Here is a 20,164-nt window from a genome sequence, read left to right on the forward strand (position 1 = left end):
GAATATCGATACAAACTACGAACAGACAAGAATATTAATCTTAATGCGAGACCCATTGTGTCAACGGAGTCCACCATAAACATTACTCTTATCTCGATTGAGTATATATAAGGGATAGTAGGACAAGACTTCTCCAGACGGTTAGGGATATCCAAGACATTCAGAGATTGGTCGTAACAACACTTGAGGTCTTGTTTGTCAGTATTTTTGGAGTCAGGTCATAACACCGCTAACCCGACACGGCAACACCTTATTTTTACAATTATTGTATTTCTGTATCAAGTTTAACGTTCATGTATACACCAAATATTCATGCATGCGTTGATGTATGCATCGATCGAGTCGGGACGTAACAATATTCTATATTTCTATTTGAAATTGTTTTCATAATTTATAAAATGTATAAATAAAAATTATAATAAATTATAAAATATTCTAGTTAAAAAAAAAGACGTCTCATAATATTATCCTAATGTAAATAATATTTTATATAAACTTCTTAAAAATATAGTATAGGCTGGTTGTGAAACTTATACAAATAGGCAAATAGGATTGTAGGTAAAAAGAAGTATCGCCCGATCTTTAAAAGTAGTAATAATATCACTTTTTTTACTGTGGTATCGCCGATACCGTATCGGTATGTTGTTGAAAAAATTTGGCATGCTTAAAAATTTGACAGACTTATTTTTAAACCGAATTAGCATTCCTGCCATCCCTGTTTCATTTGTGTTGTCATGTGATCTTCCAAAGTCTGAAGTGTAATATAATGAGTAATAGATAATAGTAAGAAGTACATATTTTCATATGTAATAAACTCGTTATCAACTATCGACGCAGTGATGAAATTTGTAACTATAGTTACCAACGTAGAAACGCCTCACAGAAATAATAATACCTGTAGGACGAACACCTAACAACCTCGTTAACGATTAAATAAATAATAATAATTTTAACGTAAAAATTAACAAAAAAAATATCTCTACTATTTTATGACATTTTAAATATATGTTGCCATTTGAAAATCAAAAGTTTATAGTGATTCCACTATTAAATATAAGGGTGAAATAAATTAAAAATTTTATAGTTATCGAAAAACATGAAACTAAAAATTTTGAAAAAAGTCAACTCTTTTTGAAAAAATGAATGTTTAATGATAAAATATAATTATACACACAATTCATAGATAATTGACCTAATAGCCAATTTCAATATCAATTGTTAAGCTAGATCTACGCGATAAGTGCAAGAGTAACAGACAACTAAAATCATGATTCACAATTGTTTAAAGATACTGTCACCATATAGCCAAATAATAGTTATTGTAATGCTATCACAGTGTTGTAATAAAGTACACATCAAATGATAATAACAAATTATATCTAATAAGCTTGAAAAGTTATTGGATCTAATTTAAAATTATTATCTATATAACAAATACTTTCTTTTTGAACGTTATAAATACTGTTAAATTACTATTTACTAAATATAGGTATAGCCAGTTATGTTTTTCCACAAATCCATTACCACACAACCTCTCCTGACTCTTAAAAACATCTTACAAAATATATGTACCAATCAATTATATAAAACTATAGTATTATTGTTATGATTCGTTATTGTAAATTCGTGAAAATACTAGAACGACTGATATAACTACGACGAAAGCACGCATTTTCAATTTTCCAGTTTTGGTGAATTATTTATTTATTTTTAAAAATAATTTACAAATAACAAAATTAAATCTATATTATAGCTAAGTTGTCAGTGGACACTGTACAGTAGACAGTATGTTGTCATACTACAAATTACATTATTCTTTTTCTATATTAAAGAGTGTAAAAAATTATTGAAGATCATCACTAGCAGATGAAAAGTTGTTATTATTATCCATTTTGTGTATTGAAAATAATATTCTGGAAGAAATGGATTGGAAAAACATCGTTCATAAATTCGTTATAAAAAAATGTATTTAAAAAAAAATAGTTTGAATTCCTGAAAGGCTTAAAAATATGTATACATACCATTATTTATTTCTACAGTTTATTATATTTTATATTATTTCATAGAATAAAATTTAATAATTTATTGATGTTATGTTAAATTGTATTAATCTATCATAGTGCTTTAAATTTAATTTAATATTTTATATATTGGACATTTTTTGAAATGATCAATTATTATCTACAGTATACACATAAAAATCAATTTATATGTAACATGTTGATCTTTACAGCATATTTTTTTAGCATAGGTTTTCATAACAAATAAACATAATATAAATTATACTTTATATGGTTTATTTAATTATATTGTATATGTAATTGATTATATTAATATATGGTACATAATTATATAAATGCTAAATACCTGCGCCCAACACCTATATTTTGTCCAATAAGTGATGATGCGACAAAGTATATTTACTGCATTCATTTAACCAGGATATTATACCAGTTTTTTTTAATGATTGATATTATAAAGGGGATATGAGACAGAAAAATATATGTGGTCCAGGTGACATTAAACCTAACACGGCACTGGAACTATCGCGTAATAATACTGTTAGTGTCTTCTGTGCACAACGGTCCGTGTCACTTGTTTGCCCGCTAGTACGATCACGATTTCAGGATATCATCAAATGACGTATCGGGAAGATACTGGCACTCTGCATAATTATCGGTGATGGCGGTCACAGTGAAAAATATGTCCTCGTCTTCGTCCAACGGTCCGCCAAGTAATACGACCTCGAGCAAATAGTTTCCGTTCAATTGGCGGCGTTGCAGCGGGTCCGGAAACACGCCGTTTACGCGGATGGTGTCGACGTTGTAGACTTCAAAGTCTGTGTAAATTGGGTCGGGGTACAGCAGGTAACTGTAGTGCGTCTGTTGTGGTACAAACACCACTTTATCAGCCAACTCGATACGAAAGCCGAGCGGCAATCTCGTCATCTGCGCAGGGCTACCGAACTTTGGTGGCCAACAGTACATCATCGCCGAGTCGTTGCAGCTGTTACGTACCGCACAGTGGCCGAAGTGCCTTTCTCCGTTGTAGTCGACGTACACCTGTTGGTTTTTCGTGCAGTCGAAACTACCCCGAACGATCAGCGGTACGTCGCCCGATGCGATTCCTGCGAACACCTGACCGTCCAGAACGGTCGGATCGGCGACGTACGAGAAATTTTCTTTGGTGTATACGCCTATCATGTTGTCGAACACGATCATCAACGGTCCAGGCTCGAGTGATTTGCTGTTGGCGGCTGTCACACAGCCTATTCGGTCACGCGAGAGCTCGAAAATTTCGCACGTCGCTTTGGTCCCATTGTTTTTTAATAACACTTGGACATCAGTCGTGGCGTTCAGATATTGACCGGTCAGTTCTATGCGGGTGCCGCCGGTAGCTGGAACACACGTAGGGTTGACGGCCGTCACGCTCGGCACGACGAACTTGAATTTTTTTGATGATCTCAATATCACCTTGCGCGTCGACGTCGTCCACGAGTATTTTATCTGCACCGGACCCTCGATCGCCAACGTCTTATCATTTCGCTCACTGACGATGCAATTGATCGTCTGATCGTCGATCGCAGTGGGATTGTCACAACTCTGGCCGGCCACGGTCACTTCAGTTGTCGACCGGCCGTCGTCGAAAATCCTGTGATTATTGACGGATATGCTCACGACCGTCGACAACTTACGTGTGATAGGCAATACGTCTGGTTTGAAAGATTCAATCGCCAGGTCGGGACTTTTCACTTCGATCGTGGTCAGCGCAGGGTCGTCGTTCAATAATTTCTCGTTGGTATACACGTGACGTACGTCGCAACTACACCGCGATTCAGCTGTTAACCGACAACCGTTTGTTTTCAAACACCATTTACAGTAATATTTTCTCAAATTGCTTTCCCAATAAAAGACCGAACATTTTTCTTCGGGACAGTTCAAACTGTGCAGATAATTGATGTAATGATCTCGAGGGTCGTCGAATTTTAATGTTGAATCGTTGTCAAAAATTATTGAAAAATATAAAATATGCAATGGATTGATGTCAATCGATCTTCGTGTCTCGAGAGAAATGATACTTTCTTTTACCCATTTACAAGAAACTAATCCATTATTGTATGAAGCGTTATAAATTACATTATCTATAGCACATCTAAAAACCGCATCATCATTAAATATATTATCTAAAAGTTTTACCACTGTATTCGAGAACTTAATTTGTATCCAATAATGCTCATCTATAATTTTTAAGTTAATGATATATTTCGGGCAGTATTGTTTTGTAACCATTGTGTAATTCTCTGAGAGACTCTGATTTGAATAGAGACAAATTTGCTTTTCGAACACCCAACTACAAATAGATTCATCAGTACATTGTGTGCATGACCTATAAATCGTGCAGTTTATTTCTTGATTTGGTCCACTTTCTGTCAAATTTAATTTGTGCGTATTAATTTCAACATTTGATGTCAACTGTAAAATATATATATATAATATATTATATTACATCTTCACCACATGTAACATAAATAATATAAGTTTTAAGAATATAGAATAATTTTAATATATTTACATCCCTTGTTTCTAATTTGAAATATTAATAAGCAATAAATTTATAAATAATTTAAATTATTTATAAAATATCCTTATATGTATATAGAATATTTAAATATAATTATACATTATAATTTAAATTATCAAACTTAACCTACCAATACAATTACGAATAAGAGTTGTTTAATAGAGAAATGATTCCAATAATTGTGTTGGTCCGCAGTTATGTAATGTCCGGAGGTAAACATGGTAGTGAAATTTTGTACGTTCTCCTGAAAATAAATAATTATCTTATAATCTTTAAATAAGTAAATTATAACTAGAAAAATATTGAATACCGAAGAATCTCATTTTATTTTATTTCTATATTTATATAATAAATATTGTTTCATTTCAGCTTTTTTTAAAAACATTTTTGAAGTATATAAATACTACATACAAATCGACATTCAGACAATTAGTTTTTAGTTATAAGTATTTAAAGTTTTGGTGAACCAAGTAGAGTAGTGCGATAACACCCTGCAAAATGTTAATCAACTACTCCGCTCACCAATACTGTAAATACTTATTATAACTAAAAACTAATTATCTGAATTTCGATTCAGAATTATATTTCTATATTATACATATTGTTTTATTTCAGCTTTTTTTATATGGTTTTTTAGCATATGTTTTTAGCACAATTTTATATTTCAAATTTAAACTTTGAAAGTCTATTTGTGTAAGTTAAGATTCAATACACACATAATATGTATAAAAATACTATATTCCTTTTATTACTTTATTATCAAAAAGATTTTTCGTACTAAGGAATTTTAATTATTGTCAGTATTAAAATATAATATAAAAATATAACGTCTCACAAATTGGTCATCTCGAATCACTTGTGCGTGTGCAAAGACGTTTCTTGCGGATTATTGGCCATAAGAGACGTCTTGCAGACCTTGATCCCAATTTACCCATTCCTACTTTAACTTCATTTAAAGCCAGTCTTAATTTAATATCTCTCGATTCTAGACAAGAGTTAATTGGCATATCCTTCCTTTCAAAAGTTGTAAAAGGTACTATTGTCTGCTCAGATTTGCTACATCTTCTTAAATTTCATATCCCCACTTCAGTTCCTGGTCTATTCCTACACTCACAATCCCGTTTCACCACACAGCATATGGCTACAACAACCCTATTGATAGTATATCCCATGTATGTAACCAGTTAATAATTTGAAATTGACATTTTTAAGACAGTCGAAAGTTTTAAATTAGGTGATTTTTAATTATAGGTATTATTATAATAATTTATTTTGATTAAAACTACAAGGTGTATTTATTATTACATCAAATTTATAAAAAAATATCAATGGAATTTATCGATAAATTATACCTACAAATGTGTGATTAATATAGAGTGTTGAAAATACGATAAATACAAATTACCTAATTTAAAACTTTCGACTGTATTAAAAATATCAATTTTTAAGATATCAAAAAACTATAAAGATCAAAGTTGCTCAAAAAAAAATAGAGCAATCTAAATCCAGTGTCAAAAATGGTGGTTCCTATTTAAGAAATTTTTATTTTACTGCGCATGTGCAGATAAAAAAAAGTTAAAAATTAGAATTTATCAAAAACATATGTATTTATACGTCCTATACCATGTTAAAAAAAACCCGAATTAAATTAAAGGTCATGCGTTCAAAATATTTCCTGTTACCTTTAAAATTGAACACACGGTATACAGAATGACTCTTATATCAAACAACACTCATCATTTCAATTTATTAACGTTTGGTTAGAAAATATTTTTTTTTTCATAATTTCCAGTCAACATAAAAGGACATTTAAAAAAAAAAATTGAAATATTTTTTATCTTTACATTTATTTTAAGTTTTTACCTTTTTGAATACCATACACATATTATTTACTTTTCATATACTAATGCAAAATATTTTTCTATGTATATAGATACCACATAATAATCGAAATTCAGACAAGTGGTTTTTTGTTATAATAGTATTTAAGGTTTAGGTGAATGCAGTAGAGTGATGCAAAAATACCCCACAAAAGGTTGTTCAACTACTTCGTTCACCAATGCTGTGAATACTTATAGCTCCTTAACTACTAGTCGGTAATAAATATTCATAATAGGAAACTCAAAATGTATGTAATATACTAACAATCAAAAAAATAAAAACTTAAAATATTAAGTTATTGTTAACTCCAGATACACATTTTGTTTTAACTATATACTGGTTTTTACTTTTGGTTTTGATACATTTCACGGTAGAAGAAAGTTAAACGAATATTTAAACTTCATGAGTCGCCAACGGATTACTCAAATTAAACACTGTAAATGTTAAAATTATTTTTTCAATATGTTTTTAAATTGGCTATATTTTAAATCTTTTCAAAATAATATAAATTAAATTTAAAATTGTATATTTTCTGTATCTAGAAAAAAATAAAAATAAAAAAATTTAGGTACATTACATGTAAATATGTAATACAGGCGTCTATTAATTGTAAATAAAAAAAATATTAAATGATTGATTGGTACACAAAATATTTCATTTGTTAGAACTTCGTGATACACTCTGAATACAACATAATATATAAAAATCTATAGACCACGGCAAAGGTGGCTTTTAAAAACATTATAAAAATATTAAATATGAAAAGAGGACAGACTTTTTTAAAATTAGCAAAAAAGGAATAAGGGAAAGGTATCATTAAGTCTATCATATTTAGGTATATCAATAATATATTACTATTTACTAAAATATTTAGGTATACCTACACAATTTGTATTAGATATACGATGATGATGCGTCGGTGGTCTGTCAATAGTACATGATGGCGACGACGACTAGAATTTTGAAAACAACTGACTTCACTCCGCAACATATATATCACTGCGCTGCGTTTAAGTTTAATGCCATATTAAGGTTTAATACCGACAGGAGCACGCATATTTTTTCACCTCATAACCCCCTCACCCCTTCCACAATACCAATTATTAAAAAGAAACTGTTATATTATACTGTTTAAATTAACACAGAAAAGATACTTTGTCATATCATTCCTTGAACAAAATATAGGTGCTGGGAGGAAGTATTTAGAATTTATATAATTGTATATACCATTTACCATTATAATCAATTACATACAATATAATTAAATCAATCATAAAATAAAATTTATATTTTATTTAGTTGTTATGGAGACTTATAAATACTATTTAAGCTACAAAAAATATGCTGTAAAGGCTGGGTGTGGCTCAATAAAACATTAAGACCGAATCCCACTAAACCGAATACCGAAGAACCGACTCCATTTAGCCGAATTTTATACAGCTATAAGTAATGCTATAAATGCTGTCAAGATCGATATGTAAATTGATTTTAATGTGTAAAATGTAGAAAACAATTAATTATTTTGAAAAATGTCTAGTATACTAAATATTAAATTTAAAGCACTATGATAAATTAATAAAATTTAACATTAAACAATAAATTATTAAATTTTATTTTAGAAAATAATATAAAATATAAACCGTAAAAATAAAATTTAATAGATTGTATATACGTATGTTTAAGCTCTTCGAGAATTTAAACTATTTTTTTTTAAATCATTTTTGTTCTTATAATTTTTTGTAGCGAATTTATGATGATGTTTTGCCAATCTATTTGTTCCAAAATATTATTTTCAATACATAAAATGGATAAACAATTTTTCATTTATTTTGCTAATGATGGTCTTAAATAATTGTTTACTTTCTTCAATACAGAAAAAGAACAATGTAATTTGTAGTATGACAAGTTATCTGCCTAATATTTAATAAGTATAACTAATTTGTTTTAGAAAAACCGAGCTCAAGTGACATCACCACCGACAAAATAATGATTTTAATTAATAACCATAAAAAAATAATAAATTCATATTTTTCCCAAGTAACGTAATTATTCTCGTAAATCATATTTTTATTGAACATTTTAAAAGTAAAAACTATTAAGTAACATCGCTTCGTTCATTTTTAAGAAAATAATATCTATTAATACTTTATTCTCTCCTGAAAATGTTGTTTTTTTAGTCTTTTGAGCATGTAACTTGACCATTCCACCACCAAAGTAAAATCAAAATCTATGACAAAATATGTAAATTTAAGTAACCAGATTAGATAGTATAGAATAACTGGGACTAGGTTGTTTATGCACTAAAAAATGTAAGAATATGACGTATGCGCTTATACACTAAAAACAGCTAAATATACATAAACAATTTGGAAAATATGTATTTTATATGTAATTTTTCTTTTTGAAAAATAAAGATATGTGGACAAAAAAAATGCAATAAATACATAAAGACTAATTTAATTATTAATAGAATATAAGCAAATTGGATCGGTACTATTTGTATGTGCTTGTTGTGTTAACTATTGTATATTACATTTTTGAATTTTCTTATTAACTATATAAAATTAAATAAAATAAAAAAATTTATTTAGAAAAGAGTTGCATTGAATAATTATTGTTTGTTTTAAATGATCCGTTATATCTAAATCTTCGTTTATTTGGTGCCAAATGTGCCAATACGTGTATTCTAAAATAGGTTCCTTTACTCCTTTATAAAAACAAATTATATCTAATAAGCTTTAAAAATTATTGGATCAATTCTAAAATTATTATCTATATAAAAAATACTTTCTTTTTGAACATTATAAATACTGTTAAATGACTATTTTTTGTATATAGATATAGCAGCGAATGTCTTTCCCACAAATCCATTACCACACAACCTCCTGCCCCTTAAACATCCCACAAAATAAATGTACCAACCTATTATATAAAACCAATTAATTATTAGTTATTACGTTACTTAAATAAGAGACATATTATTATTAATAATAATATATTATTTAAATACCTACGTACAAAAAAAATAATAAAAATACATCAAGAACATAAAAAGAGATGAAGATGATTTAGATTTCATAAAAACGCAACACATAAAACAAAAGATGGATTTCAAATTATAAAATATAGAACAGTAAAACTCAACTCCACATCATGATATAATACATTCTCACAATAACAAGTAAAAATAAAAATCTTGCTCAACAAAAACTCACTTCAAAGGAATTAATTCACAATTTATTCATAACTATTTCAATAATATTTTAAGGTACACGTTATTTTATAAAATCAAGAACAAATCATTTTTTTTTTTTTAATTTGTTCCAATAACATAAATTCCAACTTAACTCAATTCCGTAATCAAGTCTACACCAATTCAGGTTTTCGAATTCAATAAATAGTCAGTGGTGTCGTCTATTCCGGCGGTGATGTTTCGTAGTTCACTTATATATCGCCTATCGACGTGTCGCTTAGAGCGATTCATCAGATTCTTTACGCAAAAAATCAACGCCAATACGCACATCAGCAATGCTGAAATACCAGCGATGACGTATTGCGGTCTCAGCAACCGAATCATCGCATAATAATACTGTTTGTGTCTTCTGTGCACTACGGTCCGTGTCGCTTGTTTGCCCGCTAATACGATCACGATTTCTAGGACATCATCAAATGACGTGCCCGACGGTGACCGACACTCTGCGTGATTCTCGGCGACGTCGGTCACAGTGCAAAATATGTCATCGTCGTCCGACGGTTCGCCGAATAATACTACCTCGAGCAAATAGTTTCCGTCCCATTGGCGGCGTTGCAGCGGGTCCGGAAACACGCCATTTACGCGGATGATGTCGACGTCGTGGACTTCAAAGTCAGCGTAAATTGGGTCGGGGTGCAGCAGGTAACTGTAGTGCGTCTGTTGTGGTACAAACACCACTTTATCAGCCAACTCGACACGAAAGCCGAGCGGCAAGCTCGTCATCTGCACTGGGCTGTCGAACTTTGGTGGCCAACAGTACATCATTGCCGAGTCGTTGATGTTACGTACCGCACAGCGGCCGAAGTGCCTTTCCCCGTTGTAGTCGACGTACACCTGTTGGTTTTTCGTGCAGTCGAAACTACCACGAACGATCAACGGGACGTCGCCAGATGCGATTCCCGCGAACACCTGATCGTCCAGAACGGTCGGATCGGTGACAGTACGAGACATTTTCTTTGGTGTATAAACCGGTCATATTGTCGAACAAGATCAACAACGGGCCAGGCTTGCGTACTTTGCTGTTGGCGACTGTCACACAGCCTATTCGGTCACGCGAGAGCTCGAAAATCTCACACGTCGTTTTGGACCCCTTTTTTTTGAAAAACACCTGAACGTCAGTCGTGGCGTTCAGATATTGACCGGTTAGTACTATGGGGGTGCCACCAGTGGCTGGAACACACGTCGGATTGACGCCCGTCACGCTCGGAATGACAAACTTAAATTTTTGTAATGATGTCAACCTCACCTTGCTCGACGTCGTCGTCCACGTGTACTCGACCAGCACCGGACCGTCGTTCGCCAACGTCTTTTCGTTGTACTTACTGACGGTGCAATTGATCGTCTGATCGTCGACCGTGGTCGGGTTATCACAACTCTGACCGGCCACGGTCACTGCAGTTGTCGACCGGTCATCGGCCAAAATCTTGTGATTCTTGACGTTTATGCTCACGACCATCGACAAGTTACGATTGAAAAGCAATACGTCTGGATTGAAAGATTCGATCGCCAGTTCGGGACTTTTCACTTCGATCGTGGACAGCGCAGTGTCGTTGTTCCATAATTTCTCGTTGTTCAACGCGTGGCGTACGTCGCAACTGTACCGCGATTCACCTGTTAACCGACAACCGTCTTTTTTCAAACACCATTTACAGTAATATTTTCTCAAGTCACTTTCCCAAAAAGCGATCGAACAATTTACGTCGGGGCAGATCCAACTGTGATAACTGATGTAATGATCTCGAGGGTCGTTAAATTGTAACCTAACATTATTGTCGACAACGACTGAAAAATAAAAAATAGACAAAGGATTGATGTCCATCGATCTTCGTTTCTCGGGAGAAATTATGTTTTCTTTTACCCATTTACAAGAAATTATTCCATTATTGATTGAAGCGTTATAGATTATATTTTCTATTTCACAACTAATGACCGTGTTATCATTAAAAAAAGTGTTTACACTTTTTACCGCCATATTCGAGACCGTAACTTGTATCCAATAATGATTATCTTTGGTTTTTAAAGTCACGGCAAACTCTGGGCAAGATTCTTTTGTAACCACTCTGTAATTCTCTGAGAGACTTTGATTTGAATAAAGACAAATTTGTTTATCGATCGCCCAACTACAAATAGATGCATCAGCACATTGTGTGCACGACCTATAAATCGTGCAGTTTATTTCTTGACTTGGTCCACTTTTTGTCAAATTTACGTTATCCGCGTGAATTTCTACACTTGATGTTAACTGTAAAATATATATAATATATTATATTATATATTCACCACGTTTAATATAAACAATATAAGTTTTAAGAATGTAGACTAATTTTAACATATTATATATATATATATATATATTTGTAAAACAATTTATGTCATAAAATTTAAATAAATATAATACTAGGCGTATTATATTTATGTGGAATTAATGATGTATTATTATTAAAGTTATCACAGTTTAACCTACCAATACAATTGCGAATAAGAGTTGTTTAATGGAGAAATAATTATGTTGGTTCGCAGTTATGTTATTTTCGGAGCTAAACATGGTGTTGAAATTCTGAACGTTCTCCTGAAAATAAATAATTATTTTATTTTCTTTAAATAAGTAAAATATTACAACTAAAAAAAAAATTGGATTACAATAATGTCTCATTTTATTTTATTTTTATATAATACATATACATAATATAATACATTTTTTTAAATATATAAATGTTACAATTCAAAACAAGTAATTTGAGTTATAAGCATTGCTCGGATTTTATAGCACTAAAAATAATTTAAATATGCCCTAAAAACATGAAAAATAGCAAAAATAATAATGTATTCTGTTCATAATTAAAAAACACTTATATTGTTATATTAACTGTTCAATAGGCCAATACGCCGGACTATTTAAAAATAGTCTTTAATATGAACTAAAATGTGGGTATTTTTCATATGTATTTAAAAAAAAAATAATAAAAATAAATGACAACATTTTCATAATTTTCATACCACATAATATAAACTAGGTTTATGAAAATACAAAATAAAACGTTATGTTATGCAAATTAAAAAAAAATAGCATTATAAAATTTCATACATGGAGTCCCTGGTGCATAAAACCAATTTATAGATCACTCTGTTATTTTTATCTGTATCCTATAATAATTAGCAAATGCTATAAAATCCGAGCCCTGGTTATAAGTATTTAAGTATTGGTTAACGAGTGGAGTGGTGCGAGAATACCCCACAAAATGTTGGTTATCTAATGCGCTCACCAATGCTCTAAATACTTATATACTTTAATAGCTTTTAATAAACTACCAGTCTGAATTTCGATCTTAATGTACCGAAATACTCCGAATAATATTCAACCTCGGTGTATATTAAAAATATATATAACATTCAATATTATAACTATAAAAAAATGTTGATTTAATTTGACTTGATATTATGTAAAAAATATATTTTTAAAAATTTTAATAAATTTTTAAATAGTGAGGGTTGTTCAATAAAACCCATTTTATAAATATATATCTTTGTATTATATATATATACATAAATACGTAACAATCGCGAGTTTATTTAATCATAGTTTCTTGGCATTTAATTCTTCTCACAAATATATAAGATTAGATAAATTTTTATCTTAAGGTTTTAGTATAAATATTTCATGTTATCTTTAAATTGAAATCTAAAAGCATACAATTTAAAGTTGAACAAATTAAATTTCATAGTGAAATTTAATGTTCTAAAAATCATGAAAATGTTTTAATATTACACCTATACAATTTTTTATAATTTGAATAATATCTAACTTTAAACAGAACACTCAGTTATCCCCTTTAACTATAAGATTAGTATTTGAAAAAAAAAATCAAGAGTTTTACAATATTTTAATCGTATTTATGGTAATGCATAATTTTTCGTAATGTAGCGACGCCCTTATTCCAATATATCTAATGCGTGACTATATCTATTAAACACGAAATTTACCTTATAAATAACTGACATTTTATTAAGAACAAGAAACGGGATTGCATGTATTTACTTTATTTTCGCTAGTGAACGTATCAATAAAAATTTGATTTGCCAACTTAAGGTAACTGACTAAATTTCAACCTAGCGCTAAATTCCTATAGGTACTGTTATATTTTGTGAATAACATTTTTTTAACATTAAAAATAATTTAATAGTTAAATAAAAAATTGCCTTTTTTTTCTCATATAAATGCATTTTTTATAATCTATAATGCTTTATTTCTTACTTTACTTGTATAACTATTCTTTTATATTTGATGCTTATTCAACAATTATTTTATTAAGAAAAAAGTCTTATTCACAATCACTTATTACAATTTAATAAGTTAATAAGTATAATAATTGTTAGATTAATAAGTTACTTTACATCTCCATTTAAATATCAGTTCATACCTATAATTGGTTATAATACAATCATATAAACATAAACATGCTTTTGATAAATTATAATGTTTTAACATCAGTACAAAAAATGTTTTTATTGCAGCAATCCGGTTGAATTCTTAAAAACTTACCTATATTTGTTAGTATATACACAATATATATAAACATCTACGAATCATGGCAAAAAATGGTTTTTAAAAACATTTTAAAAATTATTAAGTACTTATATGAAAAGAGAATAGACTTTTTTTAATCTAGCAAAAAAGAAATAAGGGAAACTGAATCGGAAACGGTCTATCCGTATTTAAGTGTATGAATAATATATTACTATTTACTAACATATTAGGTATACCTACACACTTTGTTCTCGGTATACGATGATGACGACGATGATGCGATGGTGGTCTGTCGACTGTCAATAGTGCATGATGGCGACGACGACTAAAATTTGGAAAACAACTGACTTCACTCTGCAATCTATTTGTCACTGCGCTGCGTTTGACGATAACTCCCCGATCGTAGTATTATTATTTATTATTTATTATTTAATAACATTTTATTGTAGAACACAACTAAACGTCAGACGCTTAAACAGTCCCCACTCACTAATTGGGCTGAAGATGAATCATCTTATCATATAATCCAATAATAATATCAATCATTAAAATTAAATACCTCATTATATTATTTATATTATATTATATTATAGTGTATATTTTAAATAAGTAGTTTTAAAAAAGAAATGTCTCGTGGATATTATATATCAATCCAATAGACAGCACATTCGTGTTAATTTTGCTATGTCTAATCACACATATATTTTTAAACGCCCTATTAAAAAATAAATCGAAATGGATAACTAAATAAAAATATATTATCACTTAATACGAGACGGATATGGGTTTATAGGAAAATTATTACACATAGGCCTATAAATTGAAATGTGAAATTGATTTTGTTTGCAACTGCAGTTTAACTTCTGAACAATTCAATCAAAGTTATCTGCCTAATATTTAATAAGTATAACTAATTTGTTTTATAAAGACTGAGATGGCGAGATCAAGTAATACTACCAACAAAAAAATGATTTTAACTAATGGTTATAAAAAAAAAATAATTAATTCATATTTTCCTCAACTAAAAACACAATTCTCGTAAATCATATTTTTGTTGAACATTTCAACATTTGAAAAATAAAAACTATAAAGTAACATCACTTGATTAATTTTTAAGAAAATAATATCTTTTAATATTTCATAGTTTCATACTCTCCTGAAAAATTTCTTATAGTCTTGTGAATATGTAACTTGGCTATTCCACCGCTGACGTAAAATTAAAACTATAGTTGAAAAATGATTAATTTTTGTATAATACAAATTATAGAACTAATAGAAATGTTAAAAAAAATACTTACCACAGTGCGATTATATGTTATTGATTTTAAATGCAAAGTTAAATAATATTAAAACTGAAAACTGCAAAACGGACGTAGTTTATAACCACACATTTTCTAAAAAAGGTCGTCGTTTAAAACCACACACTTATATATACCTTAATCCCGCATATTTTCCCTAAATCAAACCGTTCAATACCGCACACATTAATATATATTAATAACGTATAAAATAACATTGTATCGTTTAGTATCGCACACCAATTAATCATGTTTAATCAAGATCACAAAATCATACAAATAAAACTTTCGAGATTATACAGAAAAATCAGTTTTCTTCCAATATCAAAAAAAAAAAAAAAAAATACAATAATCAAAATTCACAATCTGGATTATGGTTAAAACTTTTTTTTGATTTGCCACGTTTGATTCCTAAGGCGTTTGTTGAGATTATGGCTACTTGTCCAGATGAAAAACACTTTTATGATTTTGCTGTTTAATTTTTAACTCTGAATCAAATGTGTGCTGTTTTGAACTATCGGCCTTTCATATTTCCCTTTTTAACAATACAATAAATGTGTGCAGTATTGAACGGTGTAAAATCCGCGGTTATGAACGGTATAAGTGTGCGGTTATGACGACCGCCGTGCAGAAGAAATAATGCTGACAAAGTAATGTTTTGAAGTTTAATTAAAATATTTTATTTATTGTACATAAACAACAACTAGAGTCTACCAACCGATACTGTTATAACAAACATTATTATTTTCTGCCCACAAAATGCATTGACATATTATTTTAAACGTGACTTTTACGCCGTTCACTTAATATTTTTATGACAAAATGTCACGCAAGTTTAAATAACCTAGTTAAATGATAGTATAATAATTAGGGCTCAGAACTTAATACACTAAAAAGTACAAATATGCTCTAAAAATATGCACTTATATTTTATTTTTTTAAAAAAATTATTATTTGCAGAAATATTTTATAAAATATTATAAACACGAAAAAGCAAAACAATAAAAATAATTCTGATTTTTAATTTTCAATTATAATTTAAAAAAAAAAATACGATACAAGAATATCTAATAATATCTCTCAATATTAATGTATTTATTTTTTTATTTACAAATTTTCATAGTAAATCTTCTTAAATTATAAAGTATGCTCTAAAAAATTGTAAAATTAAGAAATATGCTCTACAATCTAAAGATCACTAAATATGCAAAAATATGCACTAGAAACGTTTGATATGTTTTTGGTATTGTCTTAGTATGAATTTCTGGCTCAATTAGCAATAAATCTATCAGATCAAAAAAAAACATGCAAATGCAACAACTTCCGAGCCCTAATAATAATCATTAAATTAGGTACTTATCCATTTTTTTCTTTAACATTTTAAATAATTGATAATAGCCAACAGAATTCTTAGCCATATCATTTATTAGATTTATAAAATACGATAATTATTTTGATATGACTTAAATTTGGGTTTGTTTATTTGTTACAACAATTATATAATTAATTATTAACAAATTTTTTTAAAGTTTTATGAGTCCAAATGGTTTAAATGCAACCGAGTTCAGCAAATATAGATTCATCTATATTACTTATGTATATATTTAAAAAAAACAATGATTTTTTTCTTTAACGATAATATCGTTATGGTTTATTGTAAACCAAAAAATATAGTTTTATAAAACTATCGATTCTTTTTGATTACGTATTTACGGATGTTATTACTTTCTGTAAACAATTATGTAATAACGAAAACATTTAATATTTTTAAGCTATTTATATCACAAATCTAGTTACACCATTACATAATTTGTCGGTATTGATGATTATTGAATTAAAAATTAATAGCACTATTGTATTATGATATAAAATAATATGACATAATAATTAATAATAAGATATACTTGACGATTTTGATAAAAATGAATTCATTTCTATCGTTTCTATATATATAATATTATAGAAAATCATTCTTCAATCATTAAAAACCTCATTATTTCAAAAAGTATTAGCTTTTTTCAATTTTTTTTTCACCCTTATATTAATAATGAAATCACTATCAACTTTCAAATGGTAACCTATATTTTTAATATCGTAAAATAGTAGGACTGTATTTTTTAAGCATTAATTTTAATTTAACCGTTACTCACTAATAATCAGTGCAATATAGACTTATAGTTACTCAAAGTTGGGTGGTTTGATGTTTTCAAGTGTTTGTTCTACAGGTTATTACCGTCGTGACTCGTGAGGCGTTAGTAACTACAGGTACAAGTTAAAAAGTTCATCACTGCGACGATAGTCGATAACGAGTTTATTACACATGAATATGAATCAATCATAATATGATAATATGATTATATGATACAAGAAGTATTATAAAAACAGAAAACCACCCAACTTTGAAAGCAATATCTCGCTAAAAAATTAATAATAATTAATAATAACTTATTGAACGTTAAAATTCATTAAAAAAAATAGCTCTAAATTTAGTACATTTTAAATATAGGTTGTTCTTTGAATTTTTAAAATAAAAATTGATAGTGTGGTTTCACTATTAAATAAAAGGATGAAAAAAATAAAAATTTCATTCAGTGAGAAAAGAATAAATCAAAATATTTTAAAAAAAAATTTTTAAAAAGTCAATTCTCGACGAAATAATGAGCATTTAATGATAAAAAATCGTCCAGCATGTATATTTTTTTGTATCAGCTCAGAATAATTGTATAATGTATATTATATTTTATGAACAAATTATAATAAACTCATACAACTATATATCAAAATTATATTCATAGCATATAAAAAAACATCGATGACATATTCAAATAAGTAGGTAGTTTGGTCGTTTGGTAACCTAACCTGATGTGTAACTGCCCCAATTGACATTAGTCGTCGAATGATAAGCGATAAACCTTGAGTCATTATTTCAAACAATTGGATTAGTAATTTACTTTAATTGTAAAAATATTCTAAGTGTTTGAAAAATTCAAAAGTATGCTTATTCAAAATGATCACATAAATTATAGCAGTGAGCAAGATATAATTTCAAACTACCCTAACCTAACCTAACCTACGTTTGGCCCTGTCTTTAAATATAAATTATTAAAAATAGTAAAAATCAATCTCACGTTATTCATTTTGTTAATTATTTAAGAACTCTTAATACCAAACTCCGAATAATTTATTGATTTTCAAATAACTACATGCTAACAGATTAGATTAATTATTTTTAATAATATATTGCTTAACGCATTATTTATATAGACAACAATTTGATATGAATTTATGGTAATGTCATTATAAATTAAGATGCTAAAATTAAATGTATGAATATGTATTTATAGATAATGACAGTCAGGGACGTACGCATAAAAAAGTTTTGGGGGGTGTTTTTGAAAATCAGTTATTGAAAAGTAGAACTTTTTTTAAATACAAACATTGATATAATAAAATTAACATTAAAATTGAATAAGTAAATAACCATACTAAAACCTAAGTATTTCGGGAGGTGTTTGAACACCCAAAACACCCCCCCCCCCTGTGTACGTGTCTGATGACAGTATATACCTAATCAAGATTCAAAGTAACATAAAAAGTAATATAAATGTAAATAGTACCTAGGGTACTGATTACTGCTATTAATTTAAAATAGATATAATTATTTTGAAAAAACTACACTATATGCATGCATTTACTTCACATCCACGATAATGAATGTTGTCGAAACGATATACCATATACGTATATAAAAACATAAAAAAGTCACTTTTTCTCAAATTGTCTACGGTCACGTGTTGACAATATTTTGAAAAAAAAAACTAATTTTACGTCTTTGTACGAGTATAGGCTGCTTGTGGAACTTCTACAAATATGTTAGAATGTAATAGTATAAAGAACTATCGCCCCATCTTTAAAAGCAGTATTATATTTCACTTTTTTTGCTGTGGTAAAAAATTTGGCCTGCAAAACGATTTGAAAAAAAATTACCTATTTTAAAACCGAATTGGCATTCGTGCCATCCCTCCCTCATATTGTGTTATTTTGTGATTTTTCCACGATCGATTTTTTCTTCAAAATTCTTCTATAGGTACGTATACAAACAGTTTAAGCAGCTATATACGATTATGATCTCCAGAACGCACGTGAAGCACGAAACAGAGACGAGAATTCCCTAACCGAAAATGACCTGTATTGACTATTGACTAGACCTACGAAACGGCTAATGGTTACGATGTAGGTACAGAGAGCCACCGTCTCACTGATCGTCGTGAAGTCGGTTATTAGCATCCATATTTCTTATGGCAAGTGAGGACTACGTTGTCAGAAACAATGATACGGCTACGGCGGTAGGTGCTCGGTGAGTCCGCGGTGAGCTGGTCAGTATAAAAAACAACACGAATTTCACTATTTGTACGGTGTATTTTTATTGATGGTAAACAACGGTACACAATAGCCAATTGTTAAATGTCACTATGTCAGGTGTTGACGGCATTAAAGAGAATACACAATTATGCTTTACGCGGTCTTACGACTAGGCGCCGTTGTCGGTAAGACGGTTCGCGCAAGAGAGCGAGACGGCCGGTGGCCGGTGTCGGGGAAGACATCCCGTCCCACACACTGCTTTTG

At 29.3% G+C, this 20,164-nt stretch overlaps 2 protein-coding genes across 2 annotated transcripts; both read right to left on the bottom strand.

The window, feature by feature from the left end:
- Positions 1-2,309: 2,309 nt before the first annotated feature.
- Positions 2,310-7,483, bottom strand: LOC113559770 (plexin-A2-like). The gene is made up of 3 exons (XM_026965522.1): positions 7,347-7,483; positions 4,712-4,825; positions 2,310-4,472 (listed from the first exon to the last, which is right to left on the bottom strand). Exons 2-3 carry the CDS (start codon positions 4,799-4,801, stop codon positions 2,616-2,618), a joined length of 1,947 nt encoding a protein of 648 aa, XP_026821323.1. The 5' UTR covers positions 4,802-4,825; positions 7,347-7,483; the 3' UTR covers positions 2,310-2,615.
- Positions 7,484-9,672: 2,189 nt separating this feature from the next.
- On the bottom strand, positions 9,673-14,593 carry LOC113559759 (plexin-A2-like). Its single transcript, XM_026965513.1, is given in 4 exon segments — positions 9,673-10,682; positions 10,684-11,957; positions 12,180-12,284; positions 14,481-14,593. Coding segments are annotated over 3 exon segments (2,199 nt in total). The 5' UTR covers positions 12,261-12,284; positions 14,481-14,593; the 3' UTR covers positions 9,673-9,838.
- Between the last annotated feature and the right edge of the window lie 5,571 nt (positions 14,594-20,164).

Source organism: Rhopalosiphum maidis, chromosome 4 (assembly GCF_003676215.2).
Source record: "Rhopalosiphum maidis isolate BTI-1 chromosome 4, ASM367621v3, whole genome shotgun sequence".
Classification (NCBI taxonomy): Eukaryota; Metazoa; Arthropoda; class Insecta; order Hemiptera; family Aphididae; genus Rhopalosiphum; species Rhopalosiphum maidis.

Excerpts from the sequence above, each read along its gene's own strand:
- LOC113559770 (XM_026965522.1), bottom strand. The coding sequence starts at position 4,801 with ATGTTTACCTCCGGACATTACATAACTGCGGACCAACACAATTATTGG. Across the intron at positions 4,473-4,711 it reads TCTTATTCGTAATTGTATTG|TTGACATCAAATGTTGAAAT; the intron begins GTAGGTTAAGTT and ends TATATTTTACAG.